Source organism: Anolis carolinensis, unplaced genomic scaffold, assembly GCF_035594765.1.
Source record: "Anolis carolinensis isolate JA03-04 unplaced genomic scaffold, rAnoCar3.1.pri scaffold_8, whole genome shotgun sequence".
NCBI lineage: Eukaryota > Metazoa > Chordata > Lepidosauria > Squamata > Dactyloidae > Anolis > Anolis carolinensis.
The window spans coordinates 29396297-29419935 of record NW_026943819.1 but is presented as its reverse complement, the minus strand read 5'-3'; the positions used below and the strand labels follow the sequence as shown (position 1 = coordinate 29419935).

At 43.4% G+C, this 23639-nt stretch overlaps 1 protein-coding gene across 1 annotated transcript in view; it reads right to left on the bottom strand.

The window, feature by feature from the left end:
• gfra2 (GDNF family receptor alpha 2) overlaps positions 1–23639 on the bottom strand; it is a 73025-nt gene that overhangs the window by 35754 nt on the left and 13632 nt on the right. The window contains exons 3-4 of the mRNA XM_062960978.1: positions 22523–22606; positions 6362–6713 (exon numbers count right to left, since the gene is read on the bottom strand). Of these exons, the coding sequence (XP_062817048.1) occupies positions 6362–6713; positions 22523–22606 (436 nt within the window). The remainder of the gene's footprint in view (positions 1–6361; positions 6714–22522; positions 22607–23639) is intronic.

Genomic DNA, 23639 nt, shown 5'->3' with positions numbered 1-23639 from the left:
AAGCTGAGGCCAAACTTAAATCAGGAACAAGGCAGGGAAGTAGACTTCCTCCGGGTCTACTCGGGAGTCGCAGCTCGGCTTGGCTGCCAGGATCAGGAAACCTGGCTTGGAGAAACAGGAGCTAGAGTAGGTGAACCTTACTCAGGCAATAGCTACGTTGACACCGCAAAGTGTTCATGGTGCAAGACACTTTTATGGAATGTAGATCTGATCACCAAGAAGCAAAGCCAAACTCCCCAAAGGTTCCCAAGGGAAAATCTTCTATCCATTATCCCCTCGAGATGCCAAGCGGTTACTCCTGTGGAGTCCTTGTTTTTCAGATCTCTGGCAATGCAGAAACTCCCTTCTGTTGAAGGACACATTCTCTGGGGAACTAAGAACATCTGGTTCAGCCATGGGAGTAATATTTCCAGTTTCTCTCCCAATTAAGGAATCATCCAAGCTATCAACAGCCGGCAGCTGTAATTGGAAGGAGCTCTGCGGACTAGGTAAAAAGTCAGAATAAGCTTCATCCTGGTCAAAGTTCATTTCTGAATCAGGTTCAGAAGCCAAAGGTGGCTGGGGTATGACACAGGGCTTGGCCTATCTTTCGGGAGTAGGACTGAGCCCTTTTGCCAGGACGCATCGCAAGACCTGTTTGAGGCTGGATCCCACAGAATCCCCAGTCTGTTCTCCTGGGACCGGTGCCATGATGTAGAAAGCGCGCATCAGCTCCAAGGACAGCGCTGCTTTGGCCTCACGCTCCAGCGGCGCTTGGCTGTTCTCCAGGCGGGAGCTAAAGACAGCCACTTGTCCTCCTTGGGTTTTTGTGCAAAATTACTGTTATTACGTACAACATGATGATAGCCATTTTGATCCTCTTCTCCAGCCAAAAATGAAAGAGGGGGAGCTTTTAGAATGACTTAAGAGGGCCAATAATGGGAGTGAAGGGGGGGATTCATGCCGGGCGATGGATTCACGGCACGAGGCTCACGGAGATGCCCTTATTCGATTCGGAAGAAGGACTGAGCTTAGACTCTGGGTTTCTTGAAGGCAAAGGGATGCAACACCTCCTCCCAGAAGCAGAGGTTTCTGGCTTCACTTTCAACTTCAAAAGCAGAGCCAACAGAGACATTGTGCCCATGTCTGGTTCTGGCATTGACCTTCGAAAGGGATCTAGATAATCCGTTTCATCCAGGGACCCCGGAGTTGGTCTGGAAATACAACTGCAATTGGGTACCTCTCTGACATGGCTTGCAAAGATATTATATGTGTGTTAACTGGAAAATCAAATGCACGAAGCCAATTGGCTGAGTTTGCAAAGACCTGGGGAATCGGTTTGCAACTGTTGCTGTCCTGCTGCTGGAGAACCAGTTTGAACAGGTTTCCCTCTGTATGTGTGTGCGAGTCTACTGAGTACTGCCTGAAAGAAGACGGCTCTGTACTCGGAGAGGCCTGACTATTTCTGAGGCTTTGTTTGCATATGCCCGTCCCTTCCTGTGAGCTGGTGCCTTTCTCCAGAAAGTTCCAAGACCAAAAGTTAGCTTGAAGTCAACAAGTGAGGTCACAGATACCACTTATGCCAAAGTAGGTGTGGAAGGTGAGGAAGACCCTCAGCCACTGGTCAATTTTAGATGAGACAAGATATACATTCTTTGTTTGCTGCTACATGCTTTGCAGCACCCATTTGCATGGTACGGACCCATTGAAGTGGGTGTGTACGGCTGTTTGCCTTATCATAGCTGTGATAACAATAAACTTTGCTTTTTGCATCTCTCACAAGACTGGGTTTTCTGCCTGATTTCCCTCCTGAGCCAGGACCCATTGAAGGTAATTGTCTTACAGTACGGATTCCAAAGCAAAGCCCATCATTCCCATCCTGGAAGTGAGAAAGGCAGAAAGGAAGACAGGACTCTTATACAGTAGTCCTTTGGTCTGCTGGACCACAGGAAGCAGAGGGGCCAGGCTGAGAATATAGATGCTGTCGAGACAAAGACAGTCAGCGTCTCGCTTCCTGCTGCAAGTCCGAGCCGGGGCTTTGAATTTCCAGCCTAAAAGCCGAGCAGAGGCGGTCCAACGGCGAGGCGAATTAAGCGGTCGCCGCTGGCGCACATCAACAGGGGGCGCACTCGAGGTGCCCCTGTGTAACTATGGTGCCTCCGCAGCACCGCCGTTGCCCGCCATCATCCCCTATGCTTTTTTGTGCTTCAGAAGCCTTGCGCATGCGCACAGGAGTCCCATTGCCCAAAATGGCCGATGGGACTCCTGTGCGCATGCGCAAGACTTCAATCACTCGCCCAGCATGTAAGGCACGCAAGCCGCCTGTCCACCTTATGTGCTGGGCAAGCGAGTGAAACCCTGCGTGTTCATGCACCCGCACAGGAGTCCCATCGGGCTCCTATGCGCAGGGCTTCGATCGCTCGCGGGGATGGGCCGCCTGTCCACCTTACGTGCCGGGCGAGTAATCGAAGCCTTGTGCATGCGCACAAGTCCCATCGCCCAAAGTGGCCAATGGGACTCCTGTGCACAAGCGCAAGGCTTCGATCACTCGCCCAGCACGTAAGGAACGCAAGCCACCTGTCTGCCTTACATGCCGGGTGAGCAACCAAAGCCTTGCGCATGCGCATAAGTCCCATCGCCCAAAATGGCTAGTGGGACTCCTGTGCGCATGTGCAAGGCTTTGATCACTCGCCCAGCATGTAAGGCACGCAAGCCGCCTGTCTGCCTTACATGCCGGGCGAGCGATCAAAGCCTTGCGCATGCGCACGAGTCCCATCACCCAAAATGGCCGATGGGACTCCTGTGCACATGCGCAAGACTCGATCACTCGCCCGGCATGTAAGGCACGCAAGCCGCCCGTTTGCCTTACGTGCCGGGCGATCGATTGAAGCCTTGCGCATGCGCATGAGTCCCATCGCCCAAAATGGCCTCCGCAGCCACCTCCGTAGGGGAGTGGGTGGGCGCCAAAATTTGGGAGGGGTGCCAGAATTAGGTTCGCCTACTATTTAGAATTACCTCGGGCTGGTGCTGAAGCCGAGACACAAAACAGCCCTGATGCTGCAACGGAGCATTTCATGTTTCCCACCACTACCACCACCACTATCACCACTACCACCTGGGCAGCTCTGATGCTCCATGAGCTCAAATGAGGATGGGCCGTGCTTGCAAACACCCACAAACCACCTTCATCAGACACGAAACGGGCCTCTGAAGTCGGCGGTGGCAGAAACTCTCGGCTGGGGCTCTCGGTTCCTGCAGCGCGGCGAGTTTCAGTTTCAGGGGTATTAATATCTTGGATGCCTCCATTGATTCCCACAAGCAGTTTTCCATTCCTTGACGTGAAGTCGGGGGGAAGGAGCACAAAGCGGCAGCTGAAACCAGAAACCCTGTCGATAGTTTAGTCTACCGTCCGAGAGGGAAAGAAGAGACTCTTTCCTTTCCAGGAAGCAGAGCCAGACTCCGGCACCCGTCGACGTTAAACACAAGTCGCTGAAATAATCCAGTTTTCAAATCAGTCTGTGGTTTTATACCTTTTAAAACTGCCTTGACCACTGTCATGTTATGGTTTCAATTTAGATGGTAAAAAAGCAAAGAGGCAACAAGAGAAGAGAGGAAGAGAAATACATTGAATGTGTTGTCGAAGGCTTTCCCGGCCGGAATCACTGGGTTGCTGTGAGTTTTCCAGGCTGTCTGGCCATGTTCCAGAAGCATTCTCTCCTTATGTGGGTGAAACGTCAGGAGAGAATGCTTCTGGAACATGGCCATGCAGCCCGGAAACCTCACAACAACCCAACACACTGAATGTGGGTGTACATTGCCCTTTGTCATGGTTTGCAAAGGCACTGTGTTGTATTTGTTAACTGGAAAATGAAGTGCCTGAAGCCAATTGGCTGAGCCTGCAAAGATCTGGGGATTGCCTTGATACTGTTTCTGTTCTGCTGCTGCAGAACCAGTTTGGACAAGTTTTCAGTGCTGACTAAGTACAGTGTTCCCTCACTACTTTGCGGTTCGCTTTTTGTGGACTCGCAGTTTCCTGATTTTTTAATTGATACAGTAGAGTCTCACTTATCCAACATAATAGGGCCGGCAGAATGTTGAATAAGCAAATATGTTGGATAATAAGGAGGGATTGGGGAAAAGCCTATTAAACATCAAATTAGGTCATGATTTTTCCAATTAAGCGCCAAAGCATCATGTTATACAACAAATTTGACAGAAAAAGTAGTTCAATACGCAGTAATGCTATGTAGTAATTACTGTATTTACGAATTTAGCACCCAAATATCACAATGTATTGAAAACATTGACTATACAAAAATGCATTGGATAATCCAGAACGTTGGATAAGCGAGTGTTGGATAAATGAGACTCTACTGGATATAAACAACAAAACCACTGAACCAAATCACACCAAATTTGGCCACAAAAGACAGAATCATCCAATCTATGACTTAGAAAAATGAAGTCCAAATTAGAGGATGAGGAACAGCCGTTTTCAACCCTGGCTGCCGGTCAGAAGGGTAGGCCCCGCCCCCTTTAGGCCCCACCCCCTTTAGGCCCCTCCTAGCTCCTCAGTTAGGCCTCTTCCACACTGCCTATAAAATACAGATCATCTGATTTGAAAATAATAATAATAATAATAATAATAATAATAATAATAATAATAATAAAAAAACATTAAGACAGATATACTAATAGAAGTTCACCGTAAGCGCATTTTCTTGCAAGTGGCATCTATAAAAACACATCCACGCGTAGCCAAAGCAACGAGATCTTCCAACTGGCGAGTGTTGTGCCTGGAGTATACGTTCTTTGTTTTGTTTTTTTTGGTTTGCGCAAGAGGAAACGCATGCCCGTTTATCCCCAGTTAAATTTCTCATCACACAGGCATGAACGCGACAAAAAAAAAACCATGTGCATCTTGAAATGCTAAAGAGGTTTCTAATGCAAAATCAATGCGGTGGAACACACCTCCGCAGCAAGGAGTAATCGCTGAACATGCTCACGTCGTGCGCCAAAGGTATTTTGTGAATTCCCTGCCAAGGAAGTCCGGACTGGAGCACTGACACTGGGGCACAAACCTTAAGCAAAATAGAATCGTAGTGTTGGAAGGGATCCCAAAGGCCATCCAGTCCAGCCCCATTCTGCCATGATGGAGGACACAACCAAAGCCTTCCTGACAGATGGCCATGCGACCTCTGTTCTATAGAATCATAGAATGCTAGACTTGGAAGGGGCCCCTAAAAGCCATCCATTTCAACCTCTATCTCTCTTGAAGGAAGACACAACCAAAGCCTTCCTGACAGATGGCCAACCAAACTTTTTATAGGATCATACATAGACCCCCAAAGGTCATCCAGCCCAACCTCCTTCTGCCCTGAAGGAAGATACAACCAGTCATCCCAACAGATGGCCAGCCAGCCTGTGTTCACAGAATCCAAGTTGGAAGGGACCACAAAGGCCATCCAGTCCAGCCTCGTTCTGCTCTGAAGGAAAACACGACCAGAAACCTCCCAAAAGATGGCCACCCAGCCTGTGTTTATAGAATCCTAGAGCTCGAAGGGGTTCCCAAAGGCCATCCAGTCCAACCTCCTTCCACCCAAAAGGAAGACACAACCAGAAACCTCCCAAAAGATGGTCACCCAGCCTGTGTTCACAGAATCCGAGTTAGAAGGGACCCCCAAAGGCCATCCAATCCAACCTCCTTCTGTTCTGAAGGAAGACACAACAAAAGCCCTCCAGACAGATGGCCATCCAGTCTCTGTTTATAGAATTATAAAATGCTAGAGTTGGAAGGGATCCCCAAAGGCTATCCAACAAAACCTCCTTCTGCTCTGAAGGAGGACACAACAAAAGCCCTCCAGACAGATGGCCATCCAGTCTCTGTTTATAGAATTATAGAATGCTAGAGTTGAAAGGGATCCCCAAAGGCCATCCAGCCCAACCTCCTTCTGTTCTGAAGGAGGACACAACAAAAACCCTCCTGACAAATGGCCATCCAGGGACCCCCAAAGGCCATCCAGTCCAACCTCCTTCTGCTCTGAAGGAAGACACAACAAAAACCCTCCTGACAAATGTCCATCCAGGGACCCCTAAAGGCCATCCAGTCCAACCTCCTTCTGCTCTGAAGGAAGACACAACAAAAACCCTCCTGAAAAATGGCCAGCCAACCTCTATTTATAGAATCATAGAATGCTAGAGTTGGACGGGACCTGCAAAGGCCATCTAGTCCAAGCTCCTTCTGCCATGAAAAGGCAACCAGAATCCCCCCAACAGCCTCTAAAGAAGATGCCCCCAGACTCCCAGGCAGCAGCATGTTCCACTGCTGAACATCTCTTCCCCCCAGAAGACCAGCTCTCCTGCTCAACCCACAAGGCCTTACCTGCAGAGAGGGTCCAGGCGGCACTGTGCCCGGAGGTCGAGGCAGTTGGGGGGCTCTGGCTCCTCGTAGGCGCAGTGGGGGACGATGGTCTGCCTCCGGCGCTCGGCACAAGCCATGTCTTTGCAGGCGCAGAAGAGCAGGCGGTAGGTGTACTCGTTGGGCACCCGGTCGAAGAACTGCCGCAGGGCCTTGTGGCACTTGCGCCGGTTGCAGGGCTCCGTGGGGGAGACCTCCTTGTTGCAGACCGAGATGTAGCCCGAGCGCAGGCGCTTGCAGTTCTCGTTCAGGTTGCAGGCCTTGGCCGCGTCCAGGCAGTGGTTGCTCTTGGCGCTGGCCGCCGCCGGGTCCATCCCTGGACAATTGGGGAATTGGAGGAAGAATTGTTATTCAAAAGAATAACACAGAGAATCCCTACAATAATAATAATAATTATTATTATTAATTATTATTATTAATTATTATCAGCTGCTGTAAGAAAATTGCACAGACTGACTACAAACAGAGGCACAACTACGTGGCCCAAATGATTCACTGGAACTTATGCCTCAAGTCCCACCTCCCAGCAGCAAAGAACTGGTGGGATCACAAACCTGCAAAAGTATTGGAAAATGAGCACACAAAGATACTGTGGGACTTCCGAATCCAGACTGACAAAGTTCTGGAACACAACACACCAGACATCACAGTTGTGGAAAAGAAAAAGGTTTGGATCATTGATGTCGCCATCCCAGGTGACAGTCGCATTGACGAAAAATAACAGGAAAAACTCAGCCGCTCTCAGGACCTCAAGACTGAACGTCAAAGACTCTGGCAGAAACCAGTGCAGGTGGTCCCGGTGGTGATGGGCACACTGGGTGCCGTGCCAAAAGATCTCAGCCGGCATTTGGAAACAATAGACATTGACAAAATTACGATCTGCCAGCTGCAAAAGGCCACCCTGCTGGGATCTGCAAGCATCATATACAGTAGACTCTCACTTATCCAACACTCACTTATCCAGCATTCTGGATTATCCAACACATTTTTGTAGTCAATGTTTTCAATACATCCTGATATTTTGGTGCTAAATTCGTAAATACAGTAATTACAACATAACATTACTGTGTATTGAACTTCTTTTTCTGTCAAATTTGTTGTATAACATGATATTTTGGTGCTTAATTTGTAAAATCATAACCTAATTTGATGTTTCATAGGCTTTTCCTTAATGCCTCCTTATTATCCAACATATTCGCTTATCCAACATTCTGCCGGCCCGTTTATGTTGGATATGTTAGACTCTACTGTAGATGGCACTTGACTCCAGCCAAACCAGACACTGGAAATGTCTGTTGGAAACACATCAAGGTCCTTCCTATCATAGAATCCTATAATCTAAAATGATTTCTGCCGGTTCTTTTAATATCCTTGGCCCGGGCTGTGGCGCAGGCTGGAGAGCAAGCCAGCTGCAACCAGCTGCAATGAATCACTCTGACCAGGAGGTCATGAGTTCGAGGCCCGCTCGGAGCCTATGTTTGTCTTGTCTTTGTTCTATGTTAAAAGGCATTGAATGTTTGCCTATATGTCTAATGTGATCCGCCCTGAGTCCCCTTCGGGGTGAGAAAGAAGGGCGGAATATAAATGCTGTAAATAAATAATAAATAATAATTACTCTGAACCTGGAGACTTGGTTATACAACGCAGCTGTACAAAATCCACATTAAAATGGATTATATGGCAGCATGGACTCAGATAATCCAGTTCAAAGCAGATACAGTAGCGTCTCACTTATCCAACATAAACGGGCCGGCAGAAGCTTGGATAAGCAAATATCTTGGATAATAAGGAGGGATTATGGTAAAGCCTATTAAACATCAAATTAGGTTATGATTTTACAAATTAAGCACCAAAACATCATGTTGTACATGATTTGACAGAAAAAGTAGTTCAATACGAAATAATGTTATGTAGTATTTACTGTATTTACAAATTTAGCACCAAAATATCACGATTTGTTGAAAACATCGACTACAAAAATGCGTTGGATAATCCAGAATGTTGGATAAGTGCATGTTGGATAAGTGAGACTCTACTGTACCAATAAAATTACATTAATTGAGGCATCGGTAAGTTAAATGTTTTTGAATATTTACATAAAGCTCAAACTGAAGATAAGACTGTCCAGCTCTGATCCAATCATTATTCTTATCTTCTTCAATGTAAATGTGCTTATGTATCCTTTTAATAATAATAATAGAGTAAAATAATACATGTAATAATAATAATAATAAATACAGGAAAATAATACAAGTAATAATAAATAGAATAAAATAATAAATGCAATAATAATAATAATAATAATAATAATAATAAGATCAGAGTGAAATAATAAATGTATTAATAATAATAATAATAATAATAATAATAAACAGAGTAAAATAAATGTAATAGCAGTAACAATAATAGAGAAAAATAATAAATGTAATAATACCAATAATAATAGAGAAAAATAATAAATGTACCATATATTCTCGAGTATAAGCTGACCCAAATATAAGCCAACCAGGACCCTCACCTGAGTATAAGCCGAGGGGGGCTTTTTCAACCTTAAAAAAAGAGCTAAAAAACTAGGCTTATACTCGAGTATATACAGTATATGTGGATTTCGTATCACAAAATCACAAGTCGAACACTTCCCAAACATATTATTATTATTATTATTATTATTATTATTATTATTATTATTATTATTATTATTATTATCTTCATCAGGGGAGGATATGTGATATAAGTCATATATTGGCTTTACTTATTGTATAATGAGACATATATGACTGAAAAACAATAATAAATGCCTAGATTCTTTAAAAAAGTCTGGAGATTTTCACTCAAGTCCCAGTTTGGGACTTGAGTGAAAATAAATTGCAGGTGGTTTTGTTTCCGATGGAGCTTTGTGTGGCAACAAAGTAGGTATTTCGAAATGAGTCCAGGTGCCCGTTAGCAAAATATAATTAGGCTGATTCACACAAGAAGCATCACAGCAGAAAAATCCCAATTGGAAATGCACCGGGAATCAGAGGAGCGTTTGCAACATGTTTCGTTCTTTGCACGAACGGTGCGTCAAGACGAGGGGAGAACGGCTCGTCGCAGTGGGAGCCTTTGCCTTCGGCACAAAAATGAGGAGACGGGGAGCCCTTTCCCCATGGAATTCTTTGCAATTGGCACGGAAGCGTCCCTGCGCACAACTCTCGTCTTTCCCCATTTGATGTGCACATGGGTGGGCTCAACCCACCAGGTGCTTCTCGTTTCGAAAAATGCATGCAACAAGCAACACGGGCAAAAAAAACATTCTTACAAATGCAAGGATTCTCTCCAAATAGGACGAGGAATATCCAAGCAAAATCCAAGGGCAAGACCGGAGTGGAGTTGGTGCCACAAGGATTTCCCAGTGCCGTTGGGAATCATCCTGGACTACTCAAGTCTAAATGTAGTCAGATAGATGATAGAGTTAGATTGAGGGAATCCTTTCCCTGTTTCCAAAGCATGCCTAGACAGTAGACATGTCCAAAAAATCGTTTTGAATGGTATATCGGAATTATTTCGGATTGTTCTCGATTTTTGATACGCATTCCGAGACATTGTCTCACAGCTCAACCAGCAATGTAATTAGAACCATTGTTGGTCCATTCTCTAATTGTCTCTTAATGTTTCGTGAATCCCCCCCCCCCCAAATTTTTTAAAATATTTTTTAAAAATATTTTTAAATTTTTTTTGTTTCTGCAACCTACCTAGAATGGGAGCTTAGCGCAGCCTAACATGGCTGCCGTTCCCCCGCCAATTAGAAGCTTCCACGATGGACGCAAAGGTGGGGGCTAGGGTTGATGAGGATAGCTCGAGAAATTAGGGCGGGAGAGCCCTGTAAAACTCCCACCCCCCCACCCCGGTTCCTTTTTTTTTTTTGGCGATTGCGCATGCGCATCCGCCATTTTAGAAACATTTAGAATCATTACGAATTTTCGGAAATATCAGAAATTTTTGGGTGAAAAATTCGGAAATACTTTCTATATCGAAGCGCCGGCACCCTCTACTTTAGAAACAAGAATTGAAACATTTTTTCCATCGATCAGACAAGCCTAGTAGTTAGATAGATGATAGAGTTAGATTGGGGGAATCCTTTCCCTGTTTCCAAAGCATGCCTAGACAGGCTTTACTGTGTTTCACTCTATCCTGTTTACGTCACATCCCTTACTTTGAAGTTAGTAGAAATGGGAATCTCTAGGGACACTAACTTCTCATTGGTCAGAATGTCTTTTATGGCCCCAATAAACTGGACCATGAGGTTGGAACCATTTTGGTTCAGTCTCTTCTTCCTTTGTTCTTCTAGCTAACAACATGTCTCGCCATCCCTCCTGGCAAGATGTAACTATTTAGATGTTTGTTATTTTTCCTTTCTTATTTTTCCTTAGAAACCAGTCTAGAGTAGACTAGACAGCTCCCAAGCCTTTCTATCTACAATGGAGTTCTTTTCACCTGAATAAATACTTTTTGAACTTTTATTGAGACTCTGCAGTCCATTGCAATCCTAAATGATCAAAGGCTTCTCTTTGCTCGCCCCGTGTAAGTAACTGTTGCATTTGAAAGCTTTTGCATTTGCTCCTCTGCTGATTTTGGTGGAATCTCTCCCAGAGAGGGTTGAATTGAGTCTAACCGCTCAGAGATTACCACAACAAATGCAAGGCGAAAAGGAGGCTATAACCAAGCAATGCCCATGAGGGCTTTCCAGTTCCCTTTGGGAAATCTTATCTATTTTGGGGTCTGCTTTGAGAGCCCCTTCGAATGCCCCCCTCGTGTACATGGCCACCAATAATCCATGATCATGGCCTCCATCCAGGGGCGGTTCAACCATAAAGCAATTTAGGTGGTCGCCCTAAAGCCAACTTTTGTTCACGCGCACCGCGACTTCCGGCGAGGCCTCTTGGAAACTAGGCAAGTGGGGTTTATATATACAGTAGAGTCTCACTTATCCAACATAAACGGGCCAGCAGAACGTTGGATAAGCGAATATGTTGGATAATAAGGAGGGATTAAGGAAAAGCCTATTAAACATCAAATTAGGTTATGATTTTACAAATTAAGCACCAAAACATCATGTTTTACAACAAACTTGACAGAAAAAGTAGTTCAATATGAAGTAATGCTATGTAGCAATTACTGTATTTACGAATTTAGCACCAAAATATCACGATATATTGAAAACATTGACTGCAAAAATGGCTTGGATAATCCAGAAACTTGGATAAGCAAGGCTTGGATAAGTGAGACTCTACTGTATGTGGAATGTCCTTGAGGAAAGTGTGAATGTTGTAAGTGGCCACCTTGATCAGCACTGAATGGCTTTGCAACTTCAAAGCCTGTCTCTCCCAGTTTTATTATATTTATTTATTGTATGGTTACAAGTGTTTTATTTAATATTTGTATAGAATGTAACCAGGTCTTTTCGAGCCTGGTTGTTTGGCTTGGTACTTTGATATGGCCTAAGGGCTAATCAATAAAATGTTCTTCTTCTTCAAAGCCTGTCTGCTTCCTGCCTGGGGGAATCCATTATTGGGAGGTGTTAGCTGGCCCGGATTGTTTCCTGTCTGGAATTCCTCTGTTTTCTGAGTGGTGTTCAGGGCATCCCTTCCTCTGATCCGCCTAGGCCATACTCCCTCCAGGACTGAGCTGGGAAGCTGTAATGATCCATTAATCTAATTCCAGGGCTTAAATGGGCCAATGAGGGTGTGAGAGAGAAACAAAGGAAGATGTACTTTTCTCCTGAAATGGAGGGCTGATACATGATTTTCAACACCTTTATTTCCAAATTGTCCTTTTATTTGTAGTCAAAGGCTTTCATGGCCAGAATCACTGGGTTGCTGTGAGTGTTCCGGGCTGTCTGGCCATATTCCAGAAGCATTCCATCCTGTTGTGAACCCCGCAACCCAAACGCCAGCCTCGCCACGGATCCCATCGCTTCCTGCGACGCTGCTCCGTGTCCGTCTTGCTTTGCCACGGTGTCACTCCCGGCCGTCATCTTTTCCGATGGAGTTAACATTTGTCAAGTGCTGAGTGCTAATACAGCATAAAATTAAATTCATACAGAGCGGAGCATGGCGTGATGTGCGAGTGAAAGGGACACTTGCGGGGAGAACGGAGGGGAAGAGCCGCTTTCTCTGCACACGATCGTTCGCAGCCATACGGTTTCAATTCAGAAACAACTTTGTGCACAATGGGAAACACAGCGGTGGATGCGTGCCACAAAAAAAAAAACCTCTTTGGGGAGAGAAGGAGAGAGGGAGCTCTGCACATGGCAATATAATCAAAAGCAGAAACTACGGAGGTTTCTGGAAGACACACAAAGGGGTCAGCAAGTGTCCAGACGGCTAGACCATGGGGCAGCCCTGGCCGTGGGGCTACTCTGGTCTAACCGAAAGAAGCAACTGGGAAACCTCTGAAATCCTTACAGCAGCTGAGACCTCAATGGTTTGTTTTTGTTTTTTTCGTGTCAGGAGTTAATAATAATAATAATAATAATAATAATAATAATAATAATAATAATAATTTTATTCTTATACCTTTATACCTTTGGCTTATCTAAAATTGACCAATGGCTGAGGGTCTTCCTCACCTTCTATGGCATAAGTGATACCTGTGACCTCACTTGTTGATTTCAAGCTAACATTTGGTCTTGGAACTTTCTGGAGAAAGGCACCAGCTCACCAGCTCACAGGGTTCACAGGGTTGGTTCTCGCAGAATTAGAGGCAGCAGGAGGACATTTTTGCTCCCTGGCTTCAGGTAGGATTTGGCTAAGATTTGGCTAAGATTTGAAACTGAGTGTGGGCTTGGCTCCTGTGGTCAAAGTCTAACTGTTGTGTGACTGTTGTGTTAAAAGAGAGCCAGATACTTAAGTTGATTGACAGCAGGCATTGTCCCCTGTTAATTGAGTGCGTGGGAAAGCTTTATTTGCCCAGAGGCTGATCTCAGGAGGGCAGTTGGTTCTCGCAGAAGTAGAGGCAGCAGGAGGACATTTTTGCTCCCTGGCTTCAGGTAGGATTTGGCTAAGATTTGGCTAAGATTTGAAACTGAGTGTGGGCTTGGCTCCTGTGGTCAAAGTCTAACTGAGTGAGGGGCATATGCAGAGGTAAAGCCACATAGGCAAAAGTTTGCTATTTTCTGGCTTATGGTCCCTTCACTAGGATTCCACAGCATTGAGCAACGGCAGTCGATGTGGTGTCAGACTGCATTAATTCCTCAGTGTAGACGCAACCGTGGTCTTCATGGCCTGGCAGCAGGGCAATTGGAGGATTCCTCTCTCCCCGATGACGCCAGGCGGCTCCGCACATCTCCGGAGGCTGTCAGTTTCCCAGCAGAAGGGATCTGAAATCCACCGCAGCCGCCTCGCTAACCTGCTTTGCAGTGAGACTCAGCAGGTCTGACAGCCGTTGGGTGCAGAGTCGGAGCTTTGGGAATTTAAATTGCACATCTCTGTGCCTCTGCTTTGGGAGCCGACCTGGTGCCAATCGCTTTCCTCCCCAGCCGTGCCTCTGGGGAAGCCCCAGCCCCAGCATGGAGCCTCTTCTCCTGCAGACCCCCAAGCCCACCCCATAGAAGCCCACCCCTCCGTCACCACCTTGGCCTCTCCCTCCCTCTGCTCTCCATTCCCTTCCCTCCATTTATGGCTCTGAGATGGAAGGCAAAGGCTTCTCCGCGGTGCCAAACCCAGGACAATCCCTATTTTCCACCCGCTAAATAGTTTATTGATGGAGATTTAATTCTGAGCGGAAAAAAAAGGAAACTATTGTCGGGCGGAATCTAAGCGCTACTTTTCTTGGGAGGGAGGCTGGCAGATTTGCTTCCAAACGTCAACCCAGATTTCCTGTCCACGGAACGAGCATGACGGAAAAGACCCAGCAGTGTCCTCCTTCCATCGAGGCATAAAACATGACGGAAAGAAGGGCAGAAATGCCCATTCAAGAAGATGGAAAGCAACTTTACATACATTTATTTATTTATTATTACAATATTTATATCCCGCCCTTCTCACCCGAGAGGGGACTCAGGGCGGCTTACAATAAACACACATATAAAAATTATACAGTACACATAAATCAGATTAAAAAATATTAATTTACATCCTTAATGTAACTGTTTATGTATATACACACACACACACACACACACACACAGTGTTCCCTCACTTATCGCTGGGGTTAGGTTCCAGGACCACCTGCAATAAGTGAAAATCTGCAAAGTAGGGATGGTCTATTTATTTTAATATTTATACATTATTTTAGTAGTTATACACTATTTCTATTATACACTATTTCTATTATACACTATTACTATTATACACTACATGGAGTGGCATGGGGTTGCATACATATTGCTTTCTGTCTAATGAATTGCAACGCTGTGCAACCAAATATGTGGACAAATGTGGAAATCCGCACCTGAATGCAAAATATGCACCACACAACGGGCAACTGTCTACACCAGTGATGGCCAACCTATGACACGCATGTCAACACTGACACGCCTAGCCATTTTTGCTGACACGCTGCCGCATGCAGATTGATTGGATGACTATGTCTTTTGTGGCCAAATTTGGTGTGATTTGGTCCAGTGGTTTTGTTGTTTACTCCATGGGAATTATGCACATTACACACACACACACACACACACACACATATCTATATATATAAAAGAGTGATGGCATCACGGCGACCCACAAAACAACAAAACTACAGGCCCCCCAACCTCGAAATATGACAACACAACCCATCATCCACGCCTCTAGGTTGATACAACAAAAAGAAAAGAAAAATAAAGTCCTAATTGGAGAGAGAGGAATAATTGCTTTTATCCAATTGCTGCCAGTTAGAAAGCTAAGGTCCTCTAACTTGGTCTCCTAGCAACCCAATAAAAAATAATAAAAAACACTAAAAAATTAATAAAATAAAATACTATAATAACAGAAAATAACTAAAAATAATACAAAATAATAAAATATAATACATAAAAATATAACTTACAATAAAATTAATAAAAAATGCAAATAAAATCAAATAAAAATTACACAACAATTTTTAACCAATACCACCACCACTTTGCCACAGCAACGCGTGGCCGGGCACAGCTAGTGTGTGTGTGTGTGTGTGAGTGTGTGTGTGTGTATATATATATATAATATCATTCTATTATTAATGTAATATATTATCATATTATTACTATTATATTATTATTCATTATTCATGACTACATTGAAACTAGAATAGAGAGAAATCAGCATACACACACATATATATAAATATATATACAGTAGAATCTCGCTTATCCAACGTAAACGGGCCGGCAGAACGTTGGATAAGCGAATATGTTGGATAATGAGGAGAGATTAAGGAAAAGCCTATTAAACATTAAATTAGGTTATGATTTTATAAATTAAGCACCAAAACATCATGTTATCCAACAAATTTGACAGAAAAAGTAGTTCAATACGCAGTAATGCTATGTAGTAATTACTGAATTTACGAAATTAGCACCAAAATATCACGATGTATTGAAAACACAGACTACAAAAATGTGTTGGATAATCCAGAACGTTGGATAAGCGAGTCTTGGATAAGTGAGACTCCACTGTATAATCATTCTATTGTTATTCTATTATTATTGTAGTATATTATTATATTACTAGCTTTGCCCGTCCACGCGTTGCTGTGGCTTATGGGAATCCTTTGTTGGCCAGGTGGAATAGCAGTGAATAGCCTTGCAGTCTCAAAGCCTGGTTGTTTTCTGGAGTAGCTGGAGCTGTTTGTTGTATGAACATAGAGGCATGGATGAGGGGTTGTGTTGCCAAGTTTAGTGTTTCTGGGATGTGTAGTTTTGTTGTTTTGTCCTAGGCCGAAATCTCATTACCCTTTTATATATATAGATTACCATTCTATTATTATTATATTTTTCGTTATTCATGACTACATTGAAACTAGAATAGAGGGAAATCAGCATGGAAACTGCAAGAGGTACCATAGATTGTTGTACATGGAAATAATGGTAGTAAATAGTTTTTGATTTATTGAATACAGTTATATATTTTTGTTATTTAAACTATACATATTGAGAAATTATGGGTTTTTTTCTCAAAGTGACACGCCACCCAAGTCATGCTAGGTTTTTTGGTGAATTTTGACACACCAAGCGCAAAAGGTTGCCCATCATTGGTCTACACCAGGGGTCCCCAAAGTTTTGAAGCAGAGGGCCGGTCCACAATCCTTCAAACTATTGAGGGGCCAAATTATCATTTGGGGAAAAAAAATCCTATGCCTACTGCACATGTCTTATTTGTAGTGCAACAACAACAACGAAAAAACAATACAATATTTAAAAATCAAAACAATTTTCACCAACATAAACCTATCAGGATTTCAATGGAAAGTGTGAGCCTGCTACTGGCCAATGAGATAGTCAAGTGAATTAGAATTGTTGTTGTTGTTGTGTGCCTTCAAGTCATGTCAGACTTTGGCCGAGCCCAAGTCTAAAATTAATTATTTATTTACTGCATTTATTTACCACATTTATACCCCACCCTTCTCACCCCGAAGGAGACTCAGAGTAGCTGTATGTACATACAATATATTATATTATTAGCATAACACAATATTAGCATTATATATTACTATATTGAACTATACCACTATCTATCTATATAAAAGGGTAATGGAATCACGGCACCGGACAAAACAACTAAACTAAACACCCCACAACCTTGAAAATTGACAGCACAACCTCTCATCCACGCCTCTACATTCATACAACAAAAAGAAAAGAAAAATAAAGTCCTAGCCACAGCAACACGTGGCCGGGCACAGCTAGTACTATTATATAATATGTAATGTATAACATATAATAAATATTAGTATATGGTATTACTATTAGTATTATATTGTATAACATAATATTATTATCAATATTATATGTATATACAATATATTATATTATTAAAACTGATATAAAAATATTATATTACAAAACTGAGGGCGAGGGCCAGGTAAATGACCTTGGAGGGCCGCATCCGGCCCCCGGGCCTTAGTTTGGGGACCCCTGGTCTACACGATGCACAGTGTGCAATGACACTAGCGTGGCAAGGGTATCCGTAATGGCACCTCACACATACAAAGAGCCTCCTCCATGCCTTGAACTGAATGCAGGCCATTCAGCAACACACAAAAGTGAGCAGCAGAGGCTTCCCGGGGAATGTTCGCAGCTGCAGGACTCCGGGAGCAAGAGTCACCAGGGCCTTGTGTTGTGGAAGAGTCAGCAAACCACCACCGAGCCGAAAGAAAGGAGGGAACAATCCGCAAGCAACTGACAAATCCATCCATTGATAAAATGCAAAAAATAAAGCTGAGTGCTGTTCCCACAAAACAGCAGCGAACAGTCCCAAAATAGCAGCAAGAGAGACGGGGAGGGGGAAAGAGCGGGCCAAAAAGAGCCTCCTTCCAAGATCTCCGCTCGCCAGTTGTTTCCAAAAGGCTTTCGGAAACAAAGAGCCAAACAAACCAGTCAGAGGAGCAAGAGGCCAGCAATGCCCCCAGTTCTGCCCAGTTCAGGCACAACTGGGACAAAAATCCTGGCATGGGAGCAAGAGGAGGGGACTTTTTATCTATCTATCTATATAAAAGGGTAATGAAATTTCGGCCTAGGACAAAACAACAAAACTACACATCCCAGAAACACTAAACTTGGCAGCACAACCCCTCATCCATGCCTCTACGTTCATACAAGAAAAAGCTCCAGCTACTCCAGAAAACGGCCAGGCTTTGAGGCTGCAAGGCTATTCACTGCTATTCCACCTGGCCAACAAAGGATTCCCATAAGCCACAGCAACGCGTGGCCAGGCAAAGCTAGTCTATATATATAAAAGGGTAATGAAATTTCGGCCTAAGACGAAACAACAAAACTACACATCCCAGAAACACTAAACTTGGCAGCACAACCCCTCATCCATGCCTCTACGTTCATACAACAAAAAGAAAAGAAAAATTAAGTCCTAATTAGAGGGAGAGGAATAATTGTTTTTATCCAATTTCTGCCAGTTAGAAGGCTGAGCTCCGCCCACTTGGTCTCCTAGCAACCCACTCAGCCCAGGGGACAGGCAGAGTTAGGCCTCACTTGGGCCTCTTCCACACTGCCTATAAAATACAGATTATCTGATTTTAACTGGATTATATGGCAGTGTAGACTCAAGGCCCTTCCACACAGCTATATAACCCATTTATAATGGACTTAATGTCTGGGGAAAACATTTATCCTTTACCTTAACTACCACCAATTCCTCAATAGTTTATTTCCCAGACCAACAGACTTCACCACAGCAAATTTACCACCCTTGGCTTATACTGTAGTCAATGTTTTCCCAGGGTTTTTTGTGGTCAAATTAGGTGCCTCGGCTTATATTCGGGTTGGCTTATACTCGAGTATATATGGTAAACCCAATTAAAGAAATAATAATAATAACAATAACAGTAATAAGAATAATAGGAGTTTTGGAGTCTGCTGAGCAGCGTCAGATCAGAGGCGGAGGCAGAAAGACATGATTCCTGCTGCTCCCCTGGCTCTTATCTCCTGTATTTACATGTATTAATTGCTGATCTACCCAGATACTCCACTTCCATATCTAATCTCGGTCTCCGTTTTAAATATTCCACATTCTGTAATTAGGAGCTGCTTCGGTATTTATCCAGGCTGATTAATGCAATGGGAGTGCCATCAAGGGAGGCACCGATTCCTGCTTTTTCCTTGAGACTCTCCGAGAGAGATCGAGAAAGTCCTTCCACACCACACACTTGTAGTGTTATACTTAGTGTTGTGCATTCGTATAGAATTACTGTTCACTTTGTGTAGTTTCATTCGTGTTGTCTCATTTTCATATTCGTGTCCCGCTAACTAAAATGGGCCACCTATACGACACGGATTTTCGTCTGGCTTATGAAAAAACAAAAATTTTCAGACCATTGGCTGCAACTGATGTAATTGGAAGGCACTCCTCTCCCAGACTCAGCTTAGGGTGCCGGAATAACTGCTGTTCTTAATATTAATATAAAAATTATTATCAAGACCCATGGATACACATCGGATGTAATTGGGAGGCACTCCTCTCCCAGACTCAGCTTAGGGTCCCAGAATAACTGCTGTTCTTAATATTAATATAAATATTATTATCAAGATCCATGGATACACATCGGATGTAATTGGGAGGCACTCCTCTCACAGACTCAGATTAGAATGCCAGAATAACTGCTGCTCGTAATATTAACATAAATATTATTATCAAGACTCAAGTCTCACCCCCCCCCCCCGCCCCCCGGTTAGGTTTTTGGGCTAAGAGGGGTGAAAATCGCCACACAGAAGGGCATTTCGATCTCTTTTAGCTCACCAACTTTTGAAAGTGTTCTTGTTATTGTTGTTGTTATTATTATTATTATTATCAAGACCAATTGATACACATCGAATGTAACTGGGAGGCACTCCTCTCCTGTACTCAGCTTAGGGTGCCAGAAAAACTGCTGTTCTTAATATTAATATAAATATCATTATCAAGACCCATGGATACAAATCGGATGTAATTGGGAGGCACTGCTCTCCCAGACTCAGCTTAAGATGCCTGAGTAACTGCTGTTCTTAATATTAATATAAATATCATTATCAAGACTCATTGATACACATAGGATATAAATGGGAGGCACTCCTCTCCCAGACTCAGCTTAGGGTGCCAGAATAACTACTGCTCTTAATATTAATATAAATATTATTATCAAGACTCATTGATACACATAGGATATAAATGGGAGGCACTCCTCTCACAGACTCAGATTAGAATGCCAGAATAACTGCTGCTCGTAATATTAACATAAATATTATTATCAAGACTTATTGATACACATAGGATATAAATGGGAGGCACTCCTCTCCCAGACTCAGCTTAGGGTGCCAGAATAACTGCTGTTCTTAATATTAATATAAAAATTATTATCAAGACCCATGGATACACATCGGATGTAATTGGGAGGCACTCCTCTCCCAGACTCAGCTTAGGGTGCCAGAATTACTGCTGTTCTTAATATTAATATAAATATTAATATCAAGACCCATGGATACACATCGGATGTAATTTTCGTGTCGCCTCTCGTTTCCTACGAAAATGTCATCATTCATTTTGTGTAGACAAATGCTCGAAACGAAATGATAGCACGAAGGAAACGAAAGAAAATTTTTCGTGCACATCTCTAGTTATAATTCCACTATAGCAGCCACAGCTTCTTCTCATGAAATCCTGAGATCTGTCGTTTGGGGTGATCCAAAGTGCTGGATCTATTTCAGACTAAAGCCGAAATAGATGGACTGCCCAACTGACATGAGAGTGACCACTGGGCCAAAGGAGCCTCTGGCATCAGATGAGACTGACACTCGCTTCTCTCGGGCATTTAATGCCATTTAATTGCTTCTGCGACCTCTGCGTCCCCTTCAGACTGGCTCTCAGGCTCTTTGCAAACATCCAGTTTTCCTCTTAGCCATCCTATTTTTATTTTCCTATTGTTAATCCTAGATATACATTGAGGACTCTGCTAAAAGGCAGGCCTATATATATCTATATATATAAAAGAGTGATGGCATCACGGCGACCCACAAAACAACAAAACTACAGGCCCCCCAACCTCAAAATTTGACAACACAACCCATCATCCACGCCTCTAGGTTGATACAACAAAAAGAAAAGAAAAATAAAGTCCTAATTAGAGAGAGAGGAATAATTGCTTTTATCCAATTGCTGCCAGTTAGAAGGCTAAGCTCCTCCAACTTGGTCTCCTAGCAACCCAATAAAAAATAATAAAAAACACTAAAAATGATTAAAAACACTAAAAGATTAATACAATAAAATACTATAATAACAGAAAATAACTAAAAATAATACAAGAAAATAATAAAATATAATAAATAAAAAGATAACTTACAATAAAATTAATTAAAAAATACAAATAACGTCAAATAAAAATTACACAACAATTTTTAACCAATACCACCACCACTTTGCCACAGCAACCCGTGGCCGGGCACAGCTAGTGTGTGTGTGTATATATATATATATATATATATGCACATACATATACATACTCATATACATACACACATAATAACAGTGAAAATGTGTATGTGTGTATATCGCAGAAATGTCCACTTACACAGCCTCCCACATCCACAAACATCTTTAATCCACAGTGCTGAGGAGCCACCAAAAGCACTCCCTCCAATGACATTGCAGGTTATAGTGAGCACCATGAACATGTAGCACAAACCCTGCCAATGTCCCCCCCAAACACCATACCCAAGTGAAGGCTTTCATTCGAGGAAAATTTCATCCTAGATTTTCTGTTTTTTCCTCCAGAATGGGCATTCCAGGGTTCATTACTCTTTACCTTGTTGTAGAATTTGCATAACCCCGCCCACTGCATCCTGCCCATCATCCAAGTGAAGGCTTTCCAATGGGGACAATCCTAGCCAACATCAGATCTGAACCAAACTTGGCACACAGACACATGGCCAAGTGTTCATGGCTCTGGTTTGGGTGTGATTGTCCTTGGCACATGGGAGTTGTAGTTCACCCTTATCCAGAGAGCACTGAACCTAGCCAACATCGGATCTGGACCAAACTTGGCACACAGACCCAATTGATGCACGATTTTGGGAATTGCAGTTCACCCACATCCTTATGCATTTTCTAATGGGAGCATTCATTAAAAAAAAAAAACAGAAAAGACTAGCTTTTTTTCTAAGAAACAGAGCTACAAATTGCAAAATTGGTATTATCTAATACCCCAAAACCTTCTAAGGGATGCCTCCTTCTTCAGCGGCTAAAAGGGGTCTGGTTCGCCAAAAGTGGAGCCGAAGAAGCCTGTGTCAAGGCCACCGAGGCATTTATTTCGTGCAAACGTGGGGCTGGATAAAGGGGGCCCAGTTTCACGGGTTCTGTCCAAGCAGCTGCAGAACAAAACCCCCCAGAGAATGACAAGAGACACCCATTCTCTCCAAGGTTGGAAGCACTGGACAGAGAGACGGAGCAAGGAGGGAGCAGGCGATATTATTATTCTTACCTGAGACGATGGAAGCGAGCCTGAAGATATCGGAGAGGCGCGAGGTGACCGGCTCGTAGGGAGACGCTTCGTAAAACTCATCTCCTGGAGAGAAAAGGGGAGAGAAAGGGATTGAGGCACTCCTCCCAGAGAAAGAGCAGCCAAGCAATTTCCAAAGCCATGGGAGAGCAAAATCCCACGCTGCCCTCTCCCCAGGCATCTGTTTTGGGAAGCCCACCCAAAGTGGAAAAGCATGGAGGCCCTGCAGCCCAGCCCTCAATGTGTATTTCCTAGCCTTTGCACTCAAGGGTAGGTTTCCTTTAGCAAAGACTCTTAAGGTCATAGATGGGGATAATGGGGACTGTGAGGCTCTAGGGTCAGCAGGGCGATGGACCCTCTGCATTTTAGTCCAAATAATAATAATAATCATCATCATCATCATCATCATCATCATGCCCTGGCAGAATATGTGAAGCAAAGTGAAGAACCTGCTTTGATTGAAGTCAAAAATCAGAAACTCCTCAAAGCACAGCAGACAAAAAAACAGTACAAGAAAACCGCACTACAAACTAGAGCTGACAGCTGGCACAACAAAACACTGCATGGAATGTTCCTTGACAAAATTGAAGGAAAAGCTGACAAGGAGAAGACCTGGCTCTGGCTCACAAATGGGACCCTGAAGAAGGAGACAGAAGGCCTGATCCTTGCAGCCCAGGAGCAAGACATCAGGACAAAGGCCATTAATAATAATAATAATAATAATAATAAAAATAATAATAATAATAGAAGACCTGGCTCTGGCTCACAAATGGGACCCTGAAGAAGGAGACAGAAGGCCTGATCCTTGCAGCCCAGGAGCAAGACATCAGGACAAAGGCCATTAATAATAATAATAATAATAATAATAATAATAATAATAATAATAGAAGACCTGGCTCTGGCTCACGAATGGGACCCTGAAGAAGGAGACAGAAGGCCTGATCCTTGCAGCCCAGGAGCAAGACATCAGGACAAAGGCAATTAATAATAATAATAATAATAATAATAATAATAATAATAATAATAATAGAAGACCTGGCTCTGGCTCACGAATGGGACCCTGAAGAAGGAGACAGAAGGCCTGATCCTTGCAGCCCAG